General features: G+C 41.9%; 1 protein-coding gene across 2 annotated transcripts; it reads right to left on the reverse strand.

The window, feature by feature from the left end:
- Positions 1–331: 331 nt before the first annotated feature.
- DSEL (dermatan sulfate epimerase like) lies at positions 332–16,747 on the reverse strand. Of its 2 annotated transcripts, none has more exons than XM_057699673.1 (3): positions 16,467–16,747; positions 11,076–15,643; positions 332–3,495 (listed from the first exon to the last, which is right to left on the reverse strand). In XM_057699673.1, exon 2 carries the CDS (start codon positions 14,721–14,723, stop codon positions 11,085–11,087), a length of 3,639 nt encoding a protein of 1,212 aa, XP_057555656.1. In that variant the 5' UTR covers positions 14,724–15,643; positions 16,467–16,747; the 3' UTR covers positions 332–3,495; positions 11,076–11,084. The 2 variants fall into 2 exon arrangements, with proteins under 2 accessions (XP_057555656.1, XP_057555657.1); XM_057699674.1 differs by lacking the exon at positions 332–3,495 and adding an exon at positions 3,581–10,828.
- Positions 16,748–18,788: the final 2,041 nt, after the last annotated feature.

Consider the following 18,788-nt stretch of genomic DNA (forward strand, 5'->3'; position numbering starts at 1 on the left):
TGAGGTAAGTAAAATAAGCCTGTAACCACCAAATAAAATCCTACATTTTGTTAAAATGTTCCCACAAAGAAAACAGAATGCTCAGATGAGCTTACAAATGAGTTCTAACAAACATTCTTGTATTAGATCATTTTGATACTATGCAAACTCATCTAGAGAATATAAAAATAGAACACCCTCAACTTACTTTGTGTGGCAAGTGTGTCGACTTCAAAATTAGACACGAATATTACAAGAAAATCACCATTACGAATGTTGATATAAACAAATTAATTATTAAGACTCAATCCAGCAACGAAGATAAATGTAATGAACCATTCCCAGGCTGGTTTTATGACAGCGAGCCAAGTTTGGTTTAATCTCAAAAGAAAAAGAAATATTTCCACAAAATACACTGCATTAACAGATAAAGGCAAAGAAACATATGAGTATCACAATAAATGCAGCAAAAGCATTGAATGAATCTCATCATGCTTTGATGATAAAAAGTCACTTATCAACTGGAAGGTGAAACACAACACCCATCATTCATTTGCTCAGTGGTGAAATGAAGAAGCACTCCATTCACATTAGGAACAGCACAAGAACATTACATTACCAAATCCACTCAGTATTTCACAGCATGTCCTAACAAATCCAGTAAGAACATTAAAAAGTTATAAGATTAAAAGGAAGGAAATATATTCTCATTAATTGTAGATTACAAAACCATCTATATAAGTATTTCGAAAAAATTTACAGCTAAATTATTAAATTAGTAAGAGGATTTGTAAGTTCCCTGATACAATATAAATACACAAAAATCAATTGTATTTTCTATATACTATCATCAGTTAGAACACATAATTAAAAATAAATGTCATCCACTGTAATAACAATATATAAAGTGCTCATACTTAAATCTATCAAAGGATTAACAAATATTATATAAAAGAAGAGATATAACATGCTCATGAATAGGGATTAATGTAAAAAGGTCAATTCTCCCAAAATTGATGTAATGCATTTACAATTAACAGGTGTTGTTCTTTGTTTGTTTGCTTTGCGGAACTATGCAAACTAATTCTAAAATGCATATGGAAGAACAAAGCCTTAAGAAATGAGGAAAAAGAAAATAAAAAGACTTGCCTTGACAGATTTCAAGGCTAACAAAAAGACTATAGCAATTAAGCCAGTACTTTATTGTCATTGAGTAATTGAATTTGCGATGAGAATACAGTAGAGAACTCAGAAATCAGCTCACACAAAATATAAGGACGTGATATGTAGTAAAGATGGCATTGAAGAGTAGTGGACAAGAAAAGGGTACTGAGCCTTTTCAGTCTAGGGCAGCAGGTTATTCATACAGGGAAAAAAATCTCAGAATAGACATAACAATTAATATAAAGCAGATTAAATATTTAAATATAAAAGACAAAATCTGTGGCAGGGAGCCTCTAAAATAAGCCCCAGTTATTCCATCTCCTGGTATTCATGGCCTTGTGAAGTCCCTTTCCCTTGGGGGCATGGGGGGCTTGCTCTGACTTGCTTTTAACCAAAGCTGACTGGGTGTCACTTCCATGATCATGATAATGTTAGCAGTTTATTGATTCTCTCATCTTAGCCTTTATGACATTAACTGCCAATGGAGAAGCTCACATGGCAAGTGACTCAGGGTCTCCAGCCAACAGCCAGAAAAGAACTGAAGCTTTTAGTCCAGCCACCCACAAAGAACTAAATCTTGCCAACAACCACGTGAGCTTGGAAGGGGAAGCTTCTCAGAGGAGATCCCAGGCTCAGCAACTTCACTGCAGCCACATATAAGAGCAGAGGACCCAGTTCAGCCATGCCGGGACCCCTGACCCACAGAAATCGTGAGATAATAAACGTGTGCTGTTCTAAGCCATTACATTTGTGGTAATATTGTTTTGCATCAGTAGATAATGATAAGAAAATGAAAATGCTTAGAAGAAAAAAGAGGAGAACATTTCAGTGCCAAGACCTTAAGAAAGATTCTTTAATAAGATGCAAAAAAGGATAAATAATAAAGAAACACACATATTTGTTTATATTCAAATTAAGAACACCTGCATATCAAAATATATCACAAAAGTCATAGTACAAAAATCATGAAAATATAAGCCAAGAAATTATTCACGAGTATAAACAAAGAAAGGATTAGTATTATTAATATGCTATAAACGTCAATGAATCAACGAGAAAAAAATGAACTCAATGGAAAAACGGATAAAAGACATGAACACAGATTTAATTTAGCAAAAGAAGAAACACAAATGGAAAAAATAAAGACTGCTGTATGTGTGTGTGCACACGAGTGCACGTGCTGCATGTGTAGTCTATGGTAGTAATAGAACTGCCAAAAAAAAAGAGAAACATAACACTCTTTTACCCCCACTAGAAAGAAAACTATTTAAAACTATGAAAATATCAAGTACAGGAGAAGTTTTGGAGCAACACAAACTTTTCTACAATGGCTAGGTGTCAATTTGTACAAACAATCTGTAAAAATAATAATTTTGTACCAAGAATAGTTGAGGATATGCTTTGAGCCCTCAATATATGTACCAGGCTGGAGTGGGGGGGGCTAGGTGGGAAGGTTCTGTGTACAAACAAAACACACTAACAAAATTCTTGCATTATACTGCACATATAAATAGTTTTATATATAATGTTTGAAATTGCAAAAAATTAAAAATATTCCCCAAATCCAACAAGATAAAAGATACATAAAGTATGGTATTGCAGATAATAGCATATATTGGAATCTACCATGTTGAAAATAAGTGATCTCCATCTACAAACATCAACAGGCCTTAGACAAAATTTTGAGCAAAGAAAACCAAGTTGCACAAGAACATGTGCAGTATGTTACTGTTTACATAAAGTATAAAAACATTCAAAAATATACAACATGTTGATAAGGATAGAGACACATATGGTGGAGCTATAAGAAGAAGAGCAAGGGAATGGTAAACACAAAATCCAGGATAGACATTACCTCTGGGATCGCTGGTGAGGGCAGGAGGGTACGGTAATGGAAGGTCAGATACATATGTTTTGTGCCATATTATAGAGTATGTGAGTATAGGAATTCTGACTCCAAGTCCCAGCTCTGGCCATACACTTATCAATATCCAGAGAGGAGGGCTTCTGATAGGGGCAGCACATCTTTTCAGTGACAACATAGCAGTGTAACATAGCTTGTGGATCCACAATACCTTCAGTTTGATAACAGGGGGCAGTAGAGCTGATATATGCAAGAATCAGCCAAATAGTGTCTTCTGATTTGCATACAGTGAACCTCAGCAAGGGTGTGGACAGCAATATCCAAGGAAAACCAATCAGAGCAAAGGAATTTCTCTCCAGTGGTATGAATCCTGCTATCATAGACCTGTGGCACCTGGTCCCAAGGCAGAGGCGCATGCTCTCTTGCACTCCTCGCTGGAAGGCTGAGTTTCTGGCTGGAGGCTCTGGAGTTTGCTCCTCGGTTGTCACCTACAGCCGTGGAAGAGAGAAAGCATCCAGACTCACAAAGCACCAAGCCGAAGATGACCGTAGAACATTACCCTGACCTGAAGAATAATATTCGACAAAGATGAGATGATTTTATATTGAGCAAATCATTTGTTGGGTATGGCATCAAGGTAAATAATCAAGATATGTGTAATTTTCATATGCTACCTCAGATTGGTCCTCACTTATTCCATCATAGCCAGTGGAGTAAATGTCTTGTTCACACGTAGTCTTAGACACCCTCAGCTTTTATGCATATTTCATAATAAATAAGTGGAAAAATTAAAATAAGAAAAATACAATGATGATATATAAGATCATAATTATGTATCTACTGAATGAAGGTATGAACACAAAATTATGATTAATACTTTACAAATGGCACTTGCAACATGAAAGAAAATTTCAAGTAATAGCATCCTACTTAAATTCAAAAACGTCTCTGTTGATAAAACTCAGAAGGAAATATGATATTCTCTGGAAAAACTCAAACCATGACTCTAGAAATAATGAACATAATGAAGTTGAAGTACAGGAAAATTTGAATAAATTATTTTCTTAAAACGTGGACATGAAAAAAGCAGTATTCCCAGATTAATATATTAAGTGCATAATTGTGATTTTACATGCTTGTGCAACTCAGCTGATGTATGAAATACCTATTTGGGCTACATACCAACGATGTATGCTCAAAATCTCTGGAAACGTTTTAATATTTTCTTATTGGGAAAATGGTGCACCACATTATATATGGATTTGATATATAATGAATCAGAGATGATCACAAAAAGGAAACAAGTATTGCTCTATTAATTTTCACATGTGATTTTATTTAATCCTTACATCAGCTCTGGGGGAGTTTTACAGATGGGGAAATGGGGATTTAAAATTAAGAAAACTGCCCAACACCTCACAGCTGATCATTCGTTACTGACCTAGGGATTTGTAGTCAGTTTTACCTAATTTCAAAGTTTATATAAAAGTGTTTCGAATACAACATTTTTAGTAGAAATCTCTCTCTTCAAATTAATCAAGGAAATGGGAGAAAGGTACAAAGCTTGTGAAAAACCCACCAGTGTAATCTGTTGGTTATACACAGAAACCTCTTATGATAGAATTCTGCCAAGGTTTCAGGTACAAACAAGTACCTTTTTATCCATGTGTTCAAAAATGGGATTTTTGAGAGTTTTATTATTAATGTTTGGTAAAAGATAAAGTATAACTGAATGTATGTACATTTCGCTTTATTTTGGTAAATCTAGAGAGAAGTAACACGAGCTCCTTGGCGCACGAAAGCCCACTGCAAGCGTGCTGTGCTCTAGTTAGCACTGGATTACCTAGGGCAGCCAGGTTAATAGCTAGAGTAAAAATGAAGAGCAAAAATCACCTATTTTGTTTGTGTAGGGTTAACTTTTATTAACTTCATTCTTTATATGCAGTTGTCTTTTCATGGGTATTTTATGGAAGCAATTTCATCACTTCTTGGTTGTTTCGTGTTCTTATAAATCTCCCTTCAAAGTTTTGTGAAATATCACATTAAGGCATCAAATTAAAGTGGCTCAATATAGTTTAAAAAGCCTTATTTTAAAATTCCAAGAACTTTAAACAAATCTACTACAAAATTAATCTTTTGGAACAAGGCAAAGGAATAAATGAATACATAATTAAAACAATAAATAAATACTAATAAAATTGGGCAGTCATCTTTCATCGTAGTATAACAAAGGTTGGGAGCATTATTTGCATTATGCAATGAAAAAGGTAAGACGTGCCTTCTGCATTGTGTGTAGAAGGATGTCAGATTTTAATGCAGGGATTAGAGATTTTATGTTGTTCATTTACTAAATGAGAAAAGTGACAGTGATGGGAGCTGAATCAACTTCCAAAAGGAGGAATGGACAGCACCATGGATGTCACATGTGCATGAACGTTTGCTTCCTTAAATCATTAGGAACAAGGTATATACCCCATGTTTGTAAATAAAAAGGAAGACAGTATATGGGAGAACACCACATTACCTAGGAAGTTGGAAAACCTGAGACACCTGGGTGAAATTCAACATCAGTGTTAATACGCTTGAAAGAAAATTTTCATTTCATCTCAAGAGTCACAGCAATACAGAAAGAGCAATTGCAATGTACTGTAGAAAGATTTGTTCAGATTACAATCTATCCTTTTTTTTCTGAAGTTTTAGCTATAATAAGATTTCAAAGAGATTCTTAAATAATTCACACAATAATGAACACAATTGTTACAGGAATGATTCTCCTTGTGCATCTTTGTGTTCAGATTTGGTTCAGAGTTCCTTCCTCCCATTCTTTGTTCTTTTGTTCCTTCTTTTCTTCCCTCCCTCCTTCCCGTCCTTCCTTCTGGTATTATTTACATGGTAGGGAAAAGAACAGATTGGATTTTTTTTCCCCAAAATGAATTCTTTTAAAATATATTTGACTGTCAGCTCCATAGGTTTTGTTCACTGCTGCATTCCCAGGATTGGTTAGCTCTGCCTGGTAATGCATATCTGGAGATACGGAGAGGGGAGGGAAAGGAAAAGAAGATGCTACTGGTCAGCTGGAGCCCGGATGAAATACACCGAGTTATCTTTGTACTGTTATTACAAGCAGTGATCTGCATGCATCCCAGTCAGACCACACTCACACATCCTTTTCTCTTCAGGGCATCCCTTGATATTCCATTATGGACCACATTTCTTTGTGATAAATGTGCTGGGCTAGTTAAGTGAGGGGGGGAATTGGGAGAGAGCAAGTGTCAGCAGTTTTGTTCTGTTTGCGCTTCTCTTTGGGAAAGGTTACTCGTTGATGGGACATCCTGTGACAACTCTAGAGTCAAACCTAATTAGGAAAAGCACAGGTAGTGATCTCTGTCCAAATTTACTGAAACTCCATAAACTACTCCCTTTCCTCATAACTGCCATTTCAGAGATAGATCATGTCTACTGCAGAGCAGATGACACTTGCTGGTGCCTTTCCTCTGGTGGTCACTGCTACCTGCACGCCCTTCCTCTCCTATTCTTGATGTGTTCCTACTAGTTCTGAAGTCTCTGGAGAGACCACCAATTCTTCAGGGTAGGGTCAGAGTCAACCAATTTTTGTGTTCTTCCCTCACGCTAATCAAATCTTGATGGTAAATATCCCAAAATTAATGTGAATAAGTGAACCAATAACTGAATTGTAAACCTGCTCCAAATTCCTTCACAAAAACAGATTCCCTAGAGAGAGAATATGGGCTACAGATTTATCTGTAAAATGAATATCAGGGAATTCTGAAGATTGTAATCATATACATGAAAAGCTTATGGTTCTGTGCAGCACACACTAAGAGACTAATTTACGATAGGTCCTTCTCTCTCCTTAAAAAAAGTCTTCACTGTGCCAACCCTGTGCACCACCTACTAGAATGTCTCAAGGGACCTACAGGAACCTTCTTTTTAGAGATTTCCTGCTTGAATAGAGATGCCACCAGTGGCAGGAGGGGCAGATGTGACACACAGGTGCATAGCACCAGGATGTTCTTGCCACTTAGTAAGTTGGGATGATGTACGTTGAAGAGTGAAATGGATTGAGGGCAAGTCAAAGAAGGGACTTGGAATTAAGGGAGAGGCATGGCTTGCCCATCACTGAAGGGTGCAAGTTTAGTGGCTGAAACTGTGGGTCTGCATTTCCCAACTGTGCCTTCTCAGCTCCATACAAAATCCTAACACAGTTACTCAAAGACCTACAGAAGAAGGGCCATTACAAATGATCCCAACCATAGCCAAGTTGCTCTCAGCTTTTTATTTGTTTATTAATAGAGGAGTTGTGTTATATATATAGTTTGAATAAACTGGTCTATGATCTTTAGTATAGGTTTTCTTTGCTGCATAACTGGATAGGTGTGAAAAACAAAAAAACAAAAAAACAAAAACAAAGACCCCCATGGATTGGAAGGCTTAGCTGAACCTATCTTTGGAAATAGAATTAAACATGTTACTTGGACTAAACACAGCATAAGCTCATGTAAATTATAGCTCAAGCATCTACAAGTTAACCAGAGAATGTGAGAATCTACTGTTTGATGTTCCTATCATCTTCTGTGAAAAAAAAAAAAAAAATCGGTCTAGATCTTAAAATATTACTTGGATTTTTCTGCCAATATGAAGGGAAATAATGATATTAGTCAAGTACTGAAAACATTGTCTTAGCAGCTACTTTTGGACCTACTTTGGTCTACATTTAAATAAGCAGTAGGTAGCCCGCATATTAAATTCCTTGATCTGTCTTAGAATATTAGGCACCCTTACCCCTGTAAGTGGTATTATAACATATTGCTTTCTATTCACATTTTTTGCTAAATTGGTGATATTTTCTAATTATGATCAAAGTCAATCAGATTTTAAACCATTGTTAATGTTTACTTATAGATAACTGAATGTGATCCTTAATATAAAGAACGTGCAGGATCTACAATGGTGCACCAAAAACTCTGCTGATAAATGATACCAGTCAAAAGTCAGTGGCAGACAGAAGGGGTGGCGTTTCTACAAAAGGAAAAGAAAAAATTAAACATAACTAGTGCATGTGGAGTGAGGTTCTTCTCTGAATATGATGTTTGAGGCAAGTCCTATGCTATGCCCGGGAACTGGACATAAGTAATTATCCCATTCTCGTCAGGCACGGACGGTACTAATTCTTCTGTTTGTCCAAAAAGCCAGCCAATCAGATGTCTAATACTAGGGGTCTAGGCTGAGCGTGTGTGTGCGGTTGTGCCATCTGCCTAAAACTCGTGCCTTTCTGGATTTCCATCAATTAAACTGAAGTATAATCACAGATTATCCTTCTTTCTCCTGAACAGATTCTCCCATTTCCTTCCTTTCTGGAATTGTCATTACAGTAAATTCAGCTCTGGATCTAGCCTACTGCATCCTAAGTGAGTAATCTGCATTATTTCAAACATTTGAAAACTAGATCAACATTACCACTACACTTAGGTTACTTTTGTTAGCAAAACTAACACGCTCTTGCAAAATTTCAATATTTAAATGGTACTATTTTAATAAAAGCTTTTATTCGAATTGCGCCTAAATTAGGGGAAGTTCATGAAAGAAGGAAATGATTTTATGGAAAAGACTTTTAACTGTTCCTGTTGGAAGTGTCACATAGTGATAACTGTTGCTTTATTTTCAAGATGATCAGAATAAAAATAAGTGTAGGGTCTACTAACATTTTTCCTAGGATGACACCCTAGGAGTGCAGGACCTAGATGTTCTGAGATTACAACTGAGATTATAAGGCAGGGGGTCCCAGGCATGAACAAACACACACATATGCAATGGCGGGGCCATCCTTCATCCACCTATAACATTCCTCAGAAACAGCATCTGTGAAAAGAAGTCTCTTCCAGGAAACTTTCCCTTGGAGTGGCAGTGGATGGGCAGACACATTGACCTTGCTATATGGTAAAAGTTAAGGTACACTGTGAAGATCATCTTAAGTGTGCCCCTTTCTTTATCTATAAATGACATATTCCCATATTGTTCCCACATCCATTCACAGAACTGCTCTTTCTTTTCCATTTCCCACATCTCTCCCCCAACTCCTCCACATACTCAACCGGGCTCTCTTGTGCCCGTGGGCATTTCTGTACAAGTTAAAGGAAACGCACCGGTACAGCTTCTGCTTTCTCTGCCGTTACCTGCACACATTTGTAATTTTTGCCTTGATCAGACCTAATGTTACTTTCAACCTGAAGCCTTCTTATTTGATCTGATTTAAGATCACACATCCTGGGAATTGAAAGCAAACACCACGGAGACTCTGACCAATAATGGAAACAGTGTTATCATCCATGTAGAAATGTGACATGTTTGTTGATAACCCTGAGACAGGAAGAATAATCTTCCTTGAGAACAGCAGTGCGAATTCAGGTCTTCAGTTGCCCTCTCAACCTGTATTAATGCAATAGGATTTTCATTCATTTTGACATTGTAGAGAGAAGGCGGGGAAAGCTATGCTAGGAAGTAGATGTGGGGGAGGAGGAGTGGCCTGCTTTCACACGGTAATGGAGGAAAAATGACAGCCCAGTTACCTTTAGATGGAATGTAACATATCCACAGCTTTATCACCCTGGAGGCACATTTTGACATAATAACAAACTACTGAGAAAGAGCCACTTTTATCTAGGTCAGAATGACAGACTCCCAAGTGTTAGAGCCCAGTGGGGGGCGGGGGGAACTAAAGTTTGAAACAGGAAGAAGACTGCAGTCTATACAGAGATTTTCATCAAGTCTCCACTCTGCCTAATACTTTTCATCCAATACCTTGTAATTACTCCACTGGCTTCTAATGGCATAGCATTTTGATTTCAGAGCCTACCAAAATAAAATGAACCACAGTTTATGACGACTACATTTATAATAAGATGCAGATGGTAAAGGAAACAGATGCCTCTGACATCATCTCCCATTCGCCTTCAACTTTTGCCGACACTGGCGGTCTGTAGACTCATTCAAAGGGATGCAAGATAAGTCAGGCAGTTTTCCAACTCTGTTTCCAGTCTAAAAAAACACTGGCAGCAGTGGCATTGCTTTCTTTGAGTCATACAGTGATAATTCCACAAGGAGGAATCTGATTCTAAGGCTATGTAAGGCTTTGATGCGAAATTAATCATCAGGACAGAAAAAAAAAATCCCCACAAATATTGGGAGTTCAGCCATTAGTAACTACTGATTGTTTTGCATGACAGCGGCAGAAAGGATAGGGTGGGAGTGGTGGTGGTGAACAGCTGCAGCTTCAAGGAAGCAAGAAAGAGAGCATTTTAAACAGACAAGCAGGTCTGAAATACTGCACCGGTCCTTGGCAGCCTCTGCTCCAAGACTGATTCCTTATGACTTCTAAGTGAAAAACTTTAGGAGGATTTTCAGGTCACTGTTTCTGATCTCAAAAAAAAAAAAAATCTTTATTTCCATCTGTATTTTACAGAAGGGATCCTATAATTCTGATAGGAGCTTTCGCCATTTCTCTAGTGACACCAGTGAACATTATACACAGTAAAAGGATTTGTGTGTGTGTGTGTGTGTGCACGTGCGCAAGATAAATATGTTAGGACACCTTCTAAAAAGATAAGGAACTTCTGTAGTCCACTGAAAGCAAGAGACACTTGGGTAAAGCAGCAACTGCAAGGCCTTTAGCAGCGTGTGAGGTTCTGAGCTAGATAAGCACAGTTACACATGAAGGAGAGAGTTAGACAAAAACCTTTAAAATCTTCCGATCTCCTCTGACCACGGTAATATAACTTCATCTACACCTCTGAGGCAGGAACACTGTAGCAGAAAAAATTCAGAGACAAAGGCAAGGAAAATGGTGACATAAAAATAAATCCTGCTAGGCCAAATATGGTACTTATTTTTAAAATAATCTCTCTGTGCAAGTAACAAACTGATCACACACACACACACACACACACACACACACACACACACACACACACACACGGTACAAGAATAAACAAGCTCTTCTAATTCATATCCACACACTGGGTTGGAAAGTATTAGTGCAAATTCTGCTGACCTGCAGCATTCAGTCCATAAACTTTGGATATCCTAGACGAGCCATCAGTGTCCAGCAGATGTTTTCAATCAGTTTAATTTCATCTCTAGGCAAGCTCTGTTTCCACACATTAGTATTAGTTGGTGATATTTCCCCTTCATAGGGAAGATAGAAGAGGTTCGTGGAGGTGGCAAACAATATTTGGTTTAAACTAGCAGGAGACAAAGGGATTCCAAGAAAGGCAAAAATCCTTTCGGTGGTTTTCTGAGGAAAATGCACAATATCTTCAAACTTGACCAGCTGGTAGCGGGTAGGCAGCAGGTCTGTGTTGATCCGCAGGGCTGCTGCGGTGTTTGCCAGCCACACGTGAGCCAGCAGGGCGACGGCCTGTGGCCTGGGTTTTGATAATTCTTTCCTCAACGATTCATACTCGGAAGCGTAGCCCGAATTTAAGTTACATTTGCCTTTACCTCCCTCTATTTTAAACAGTTTAGCTAAGTGCTCTGGTACATTCTTCAAAGAGTAAAGACTTGGTTTACTACTGTACAGCATCGAATAAATCCACGCACGAGGGTCCCTCACCACGTACAAGGCCCTCATCGAAGGTCCTAAAACTTCGTGAAAGAGATGCAGCTTTAAGGTCCAGCTCCCACTGCTCAAGCTGAGCACGGGCCGCGCGCTGGGGTAATGGACCAGGTGTCTCCTCAGAGCCCGAATGTATTCAGCGTCTCTATCAAAGGCGCCTTTCATTCTGCTTCTTTGTTCTGGCAAAGACTCCCTCCTTTTCAACTTTCTTTTTCTGTCCTTACTCGTGGTAAAATATTGGGCCAGTTTACCCCTACTGGGTTCGTGCAGATGGATGTTTTGCAAATGGAGTTTTGTGTCTTGGACCAAGGATTGCAACCAGCCTCGGAGTAAACGGAAATGCACGCCGTGGACATCTGATGCCTTCCATTCACAGGCATCCACAAAGGAGTCGATCTCAAAGTCAGTTTCAGGGATGTCAATGTAGGCTGTGGGAACCCTGATGTAGAGAAAGTCACTGCTGTTGAAGAAAAGTTGTTTGAGAATTTCGGCCCCTGAACCAGGAAGTGAGGTAATGACGACATCGGGAAGATCGGCGCGGTGCCCTTCGGGAGACACAGCCTTGGCGCTGGCCTCGGCCTCCGGCCTTGCCCATTTTGCACAGATGGGCTGCGTGCAAGTGCTCCACACATCCAGCAGCTCAACGAACCACAAGGCAATAACAAGGATGAGGATCCACCGCATTAGCTTTCTAAAAGAAAGGTAAAACCGCCACTGAAAAGTTAAGATCACCAAGCTGATGCACAAAATCAACCCAACTGCTACGTTAAATTTAAATCCAAAGGGGAAAATAACTCTGTCACGTCTTTCGGGCTTCACTATAGCTTGAGTGCCCAAACCAAACTGGGTGATTTGGACCTGATCAGCCACACTGGCAAAGCCACCAAATCCCAGGTAATCGAACCTCGTCTTCAAGTTTTGGTAGTCAGTTACAACAGAAACAACATGTTCAGTATTATTGACATTGAGAGAAATCTGCAGTCCAGAATTGGAATTATCAATAAATCTGCAGCTGGAAACGTTGACATAGGGCCCATAAAAGACATAAGCGATTCTTGTAACTGTGGATTCCATCTGAAATGTCACATTAACAAACTGAGTCCACCGTTTCTTAAATTCAGCAGCTTGCTCTGCTTCCTGTATACTAGCAATGGGGCTACGGCCACGATGGTCAAACCAAAACATCTTGTAGTGTGCATCCCACACGTCCATCATGGCGCCATTATACCTGTTCATGAACCTGTATGGGATGTACTTAAAATCAATGTCCAGATTATGGAAGAAGGCACTGACAGATTCTATTGGGGAATCTTCTTGCCTCTCGACGTGATCAACAACTAACAGAGTCTGAGAATTTAAAAGAAGCAAAGCCCGATACACGCTTTTCAGCTTCATTGCTGAGGAGTAGGCAGCCACTGCTTCCCCACTCACAAATATCATGTCCCCATGCTGCGAGGCAGTGATGACCTCCCCCGCTGCATCCCCAACCTCCTCACCCGTCCACCGGAGCCACTGCGCACACTCGCCCAGCTGACCTTCCCAGGGCTTATTGCACTGGCTTGTGGGTGATGGAGCAAACACTAGTACGTTGTTAAGGTGGCTCAGCTTGGGTCCATAGAGAGCTTCGGAAACAAACACCTGCCCGTTGGGGGCAAAAGTAAATGAGTTCTGATCTGGATGTTCATGTCCTGGGTTAAAGCTTCTCCACCCATCGATCCAGGAGTATGGTTGGAAGTGAACTATGTCATACACAGCTCGCCCTCCTAGCTTCCCAGATTTAAAAGACACAAAGGTATTGGTCTGTGTATTTGGCAACCCAGCCCCATAAGTGACAACACCCCAGTTAGGGAACATGTGCATTTTTGCAGTGCCATATTCCGCAGGAGGCTGGGGGGTGAGCTGAGGGTCATACCAGATGTATTCCGTGTGAAGAGTACTCCACCTCTGGGCAGTAGAGGGGACCATCGGTCCATCTTTAGGTCGGTGCTTTCTGATTTGCTGAGCTAACCAATTTCCAGCTCCATTCTTTAAGACGAACTTATCCAAAAAAACTAACTGGCTCTCGGGACCATAAAACCAATTATAATTGGAATCTGCTATACCCACAGTTCTTTGGAAGCCTGGCAAAAGGGTGGCATAATAGAACCAAAAGTGCATTTTTAACCAGTTATTGTCCAAGTTGTTGATATTAAAATGGCGCTGGGCCAGAAAAACATACTGGGTGACTGACTTAGCTGTGTAGCTTCCGTAGGCCACACCTTCATCCAAAGAACCATCGACAATATGATTCAACAGAAACATCGTCTTTTCCATCACATCGACTACAACCTGCTTCCACAGATTTACTTTAGATCCTTTATCTACCCCCGTCACCAAGGCCCCGGTGAGTAATGCGATCATATTAGTAGCTTGGTGGTTATGAAGCAGCTGTTTGCCCCATGAGCGGACCTTGGAATACTCATACATTTCCTCAGTAATAACCCATATTTTTTCTAGATATTTTTGTCTTCGATGATCATCTAAGAAGTTATATAAAAAGTCAAAGGCAGTGGCAAAGCCTGTTAAGGAATGGCCAACTGGAACCTCATCCCCTGGTGCGTTCTCTACCAGCCAGTCTTTGTAGCCCACCATCCTGTCCATATATTCCAAGACAAATTCAAAGGCAACTCTGTCTTCCGGGCATAACAAACAGTACAGTGCTAAAGGAGGCAGATTGTTACCATAAATTTCATTCCACTTGGCAGCAAAATCAGCATGCTTGGATGGAGGTAGGTAGTATGTCGGGTTAGACAGCATAGCTGTCACTGCACTTCTGATAGCTCTAAAAAGATGCAGATGGCTTGTGCGAGACTTTTGCCTCATTGCTTGGATCTCTCCAGCATCAAAATATAAACGTGGGTGAAGCATACTTTTCTTCAGCTTTTGGTTGGGTCTGGTATCTTGCACTTTCTGTGTCTTAAACTGATCTATGTCATCTGTGAAAACTGCCCAGTCAGAGTAATTGCTCACAGAGTCCTCAAAAGTAGAGAAAGCAAACATGGCTAATACTACAAATAAGAAATGTCCTGTAAACACTAACGCCATGATCCATGGGGGAGCTCCTTTCCTCAGGCATACATGTCACACACAGTGCTCAACGTGTTTCCCATCTGCTGAGCATGAAACATACATTTAAGGCCTTGATAAAACAAAGACTGTAAATCATATACGCTGTGAAATCCAGCTGACATTCGGCTCATTCAAAGCCAGTACAGTTGCCAGAGAGAAAACTTACACTGTGGATCTGTTTCCGTGATGCAGTGTTGCTTCCAATTAAACTTCAAGGAATGGTAAAACCTCTAATTTTCTCATATCACCCAGCAAACAGGTGGAGATAGTCAAAAATACCATGAATTCACGATTTACTTCCTTGACATAAATCTACCGAACTTGAAGAGTCATAAAACACGCTGTTTAAGAAAGAGAAAAAAAAAAAAAAAGAAAGAAAGAAAGGAAAAAGCACTCCAAAATCCAAATTAAGACGTCATTCCTGACACAGGAAACCATCACCAGTGATAAGATCATCAAACAGGTCTGATGCCTTTGCCTGTGTGCGCTCAAAGCAGTTGACGAAGTACTGAAATTCTTGGAGCAAACTGGGTTGTTACTCTGCTCAGCTTTTTACACTTCTTGCTTTGAGAATTTTTTTTCTTTCTCCATTTTTGGGAGAAAAACATCCTCAACAAGTGTTCAAAGTCCTACTTGGTTTTAAAACACGATTCCTGCCCTCATTTCAGATCTGTCTTTTTCAGGCTTACTTACTCATCAGCCTATTATGACCCAGAGAAAGCATTTTCCCATCTTCTTTTATCAGCTTCATCGGTACAACTATGAAAATCTAATCTCTTCAGCCACCTAGAAGGTACTTCGCTTCCAAATATGAAGTAATCACCAGCTGGGAAAGAAAACTCCCCTTCCACCAGCACTGACGTCTCTTTTCTGTTCCTTTTCCATGACACTCCTTTCTGGGGGGAAAACAAAACAGAAATCCTCTGAGGCTACAGGTACGCTGGGAGTGGACATAAACAGAATGTTGAACTGTTCTACCGTCTCTTGACAGAAATTTTAGAATCATAGTAAGATCTGTTGTTCTTAAGTACACAATCTAAGTTAGACCAAATGATTTCTTTTTTCTAACACTTTTCAGTGCACGTATCAGGATAACAATGGTGGCAGAAGACAAGCGGCTACAAGATATAACCTCCCCAAGAGTATTTATTTTAACTGTGCCTTGCTTTAGTCATTTAAAACGTTTTTATTCAAATGCAGCTAACAGATGAGTCCTGCTGTCATTCTTGTTTTGATTACAAAAGACTCAGAGACAAAAAGGGAAAGCTGAAAGGACCCTTATGATTTCGGGTGAGGGCTTAACTTTGAAGGGCTCAGAAGGTGTCTTCACCGGGGAACTACTTAAGAGCAGTCCCTTCTCTCGAAGGAGAAATCGTGACGACGTGTGGGAGCGAGAAACTGAGGTTCTGCTCCAATCTCGCTCCCCTGGCCCGGTTGTCCATCCTTACGAGAAGCCACCAGAGGGAGCTCAGACCCAGACTCAAGGAGCAGCTTCGCGGCTGCCCGTCTTCGGTCCTGAAGAACCCAACCAAGTTTCAGTCTTGGACAAGTCTCCTCTCCGCAGGAAACAGTAACGCTAGGAGTTTCCCGATCTGCCCCGCCTGTTGCATTTTTTGGTTCGCTTCCTACGAACACGCCAACTCCATCCTCCGCTCCCCACCCCCGAGCCCTGGCTGTGGTCTGGGGGCCGGAGACCCCTAAATGGCCAAGTCCGCTTACCTCGGCGGGTCCGGACGGGGTCTTCCGGCGGCGGTGGGCCCCGATGAGACGGAGGCGGAGAGTTGGCGAAAACTGCTCTGCCCGGGGAGCCGCGCCGCGCAGCCCCCGCGGGGCTCCGATCGCCCCCGGCCCGGCGCCCCCCGCGCTCCCACGGGCTGCGGCCCCGCGTTCGCGCCCAGCCCGGCGCCGCGCGGACACGCCCGTCCTCGGGGAGCGCCGCACGCCCCCAGGGCAGCCCCAGGCCGCGGATGGCCGATCGCCGCGCGGCGGGCGCTCGCGGGGACGCCGTGTCCAGCGGGGCGCGGGCGTCCCCCAGAACGCGATGCCGCCGCGGCCGCCGCTGCTCGGCGCCAGCTCCGGCCGCGCCGCCCGGGGAGGGCGAGAGAAGGCGACGCGGGCCGGGGGCGGGGCGGGAACGGCCGGGGGCGGGGAAGTGGCGGGGCCTCGGGACCTCGGGGCGCGGGGAGAGCAAGAACGGGCGCCGCGAGCGGCGGGGCGGGGGCGGGGCTGGAAGGCGGTGGGGCGGGGCCGGGGGCGGGGCCGGTCACTTCTCGAACCCGAATCCGAACCCGAACTCGAGGGGCTCGGAGCGTGCGTGTTCCCGGCTGCCGGGCCAGCAGAGCCCGGGGAGGGAGAAATTTGGGGGTGGGAGTGTCTGAAAACCTCTCCCTGCCTTCCGAGTCCCGCTGTTTCCACTTTGGTTGCGGGGAGAGGGCCAGCCTAACAGGGCTAGGAGTGGGAGGAAGATAGAGGAGGTTCTGGGCCTCTTTACAAATGATGGGGGAAGCGGGGGCGGGCGGGGTGACGCTGTGGGATGTCAGGGATCACTCTTAAGGAAGAGCAAGGGCTGAGAAAGGGAGGAATGTGAGGAAGCCTGGCTGAGGTTGCTGTCGTTTAGAAATGCAAAATCAATACACCGAATTAACATGAGACTGGCTTCAGGAGCACAGATGTTAAGGATCAGGGGAAAACCAAAAAGACTAATCAGCTTTATTGATTGGAATAATTTCCCCGGCAGTATAAATATGGGAAGGTATGGGACAAACAGGTGGAAGGAGCCTCTTTCTTATTAAAGAAGTGGAACCTGGAATTCAGTAAAGACCCACGGGCAGCGAAGACTGTGTGGCTGTTACTGTGATACGTGTGTGCAATTCCAGACCTTGGAAATCGGAGAGCAGCTGTGATTCCTGTGGTACTGGACATATGGAACTTCTCACAAACATCTGAGATTACACTTGGACATGAGTCAACCTAAGGTCTGCTGTCTACTATCACAAATAACTTAGTAATGATAGGAATACAGTGAAATATCAGTTGTTGGAAATAAACCAGTCCCCAGTTGGGGATTGATGACGCCTTCAGTTTCCTCCTAAACCATCCCGTTTTGGTAAAATGGACACATATGTCTATTAAAAAGTAAATGTCTTGCTTAGATCACTTCCTGGTAAACCAAATAGTAGATTGTTGCTAGCCGAATAAATGTCAAAGTAATTTACCTTGGGCGTGAAACATGGCCTCTGCCTCCTCATCAGTCTTCTGTTTTGTCCCCTTGGGAACCCTACCCCAGTCCAAATAGCCAGTCGTGCTTTCACTTTGCTGCTTCTGTAAGTATGTTTGTCCTGTTCCTTCCTGGGTAGCATCCTCTGTCCAACACCCCCATTGACTAGCTGAAATCTTTTTTGACTCTTGAAGTTCTCTTATCATACTTGTTTCAGCTCAGATGCTTAAATTCCTCTGTAAATACACCCTAGATTGTTCCCTAACCAGAATGAACTAGTCCAGCACTCTATCATTTATATCTATATTCAGCCTCAGATCATGCTTAATGTTTTCCCTGGCTGACTCCTGTGCTCCATTCAAAGCTCTTTCAGGTCACGGCCAGTCACTCAGCCCCCCTCAGAAGGGCTGCATCTGTGTTTGAAATGAGTTGAACCTTCAGCAGTTGGGCTCATGTAGAGCGTTGTCTCCTCCACTGAGGTTCATTCTGAAACAAGGATCCTCCTGCAACCACCAGAGACAAAACTTCCAGCAAACATCTGGACTGTCCCCCTGTGTGTCCCACGATGGAGAAAGATGACCCATGGCTTCCAGCCTCGCTTACGGGAGAAAGTAGAGTTGGAGGAAAGAGGATCCCAAATTCAGATTCTCATAATTTTCTGCAAAGAGGAGCTTTGGAAACCGGCTAGGAATTGGTATTAGTAAATACAATGAGTAAATATGCAGACCATTTCTCAGAACAAAATGTGTGGATGGGGTTCTTTCATTCCGTGGATCCAAAGTGTCTCACGACAAAGTGAACCACGGAGAATTGTTACAAGCACT

Source organism: Hippopotamus amphibius, chromosome 11 (assembly GCF_030028045.1).
Source record: "Hippopotamus amphibius kiboko isolate mHipAmp2 chromosome 11, mHipAmp2.hap2, whole genome shotgun sequence".
Lineage (NCBI taxonomy): Eukaryota > Metazoa > Chordata > Mammalia > Artiodactyla > Hippopotamidae > Hippopotamus > Hippopotamus amphibius.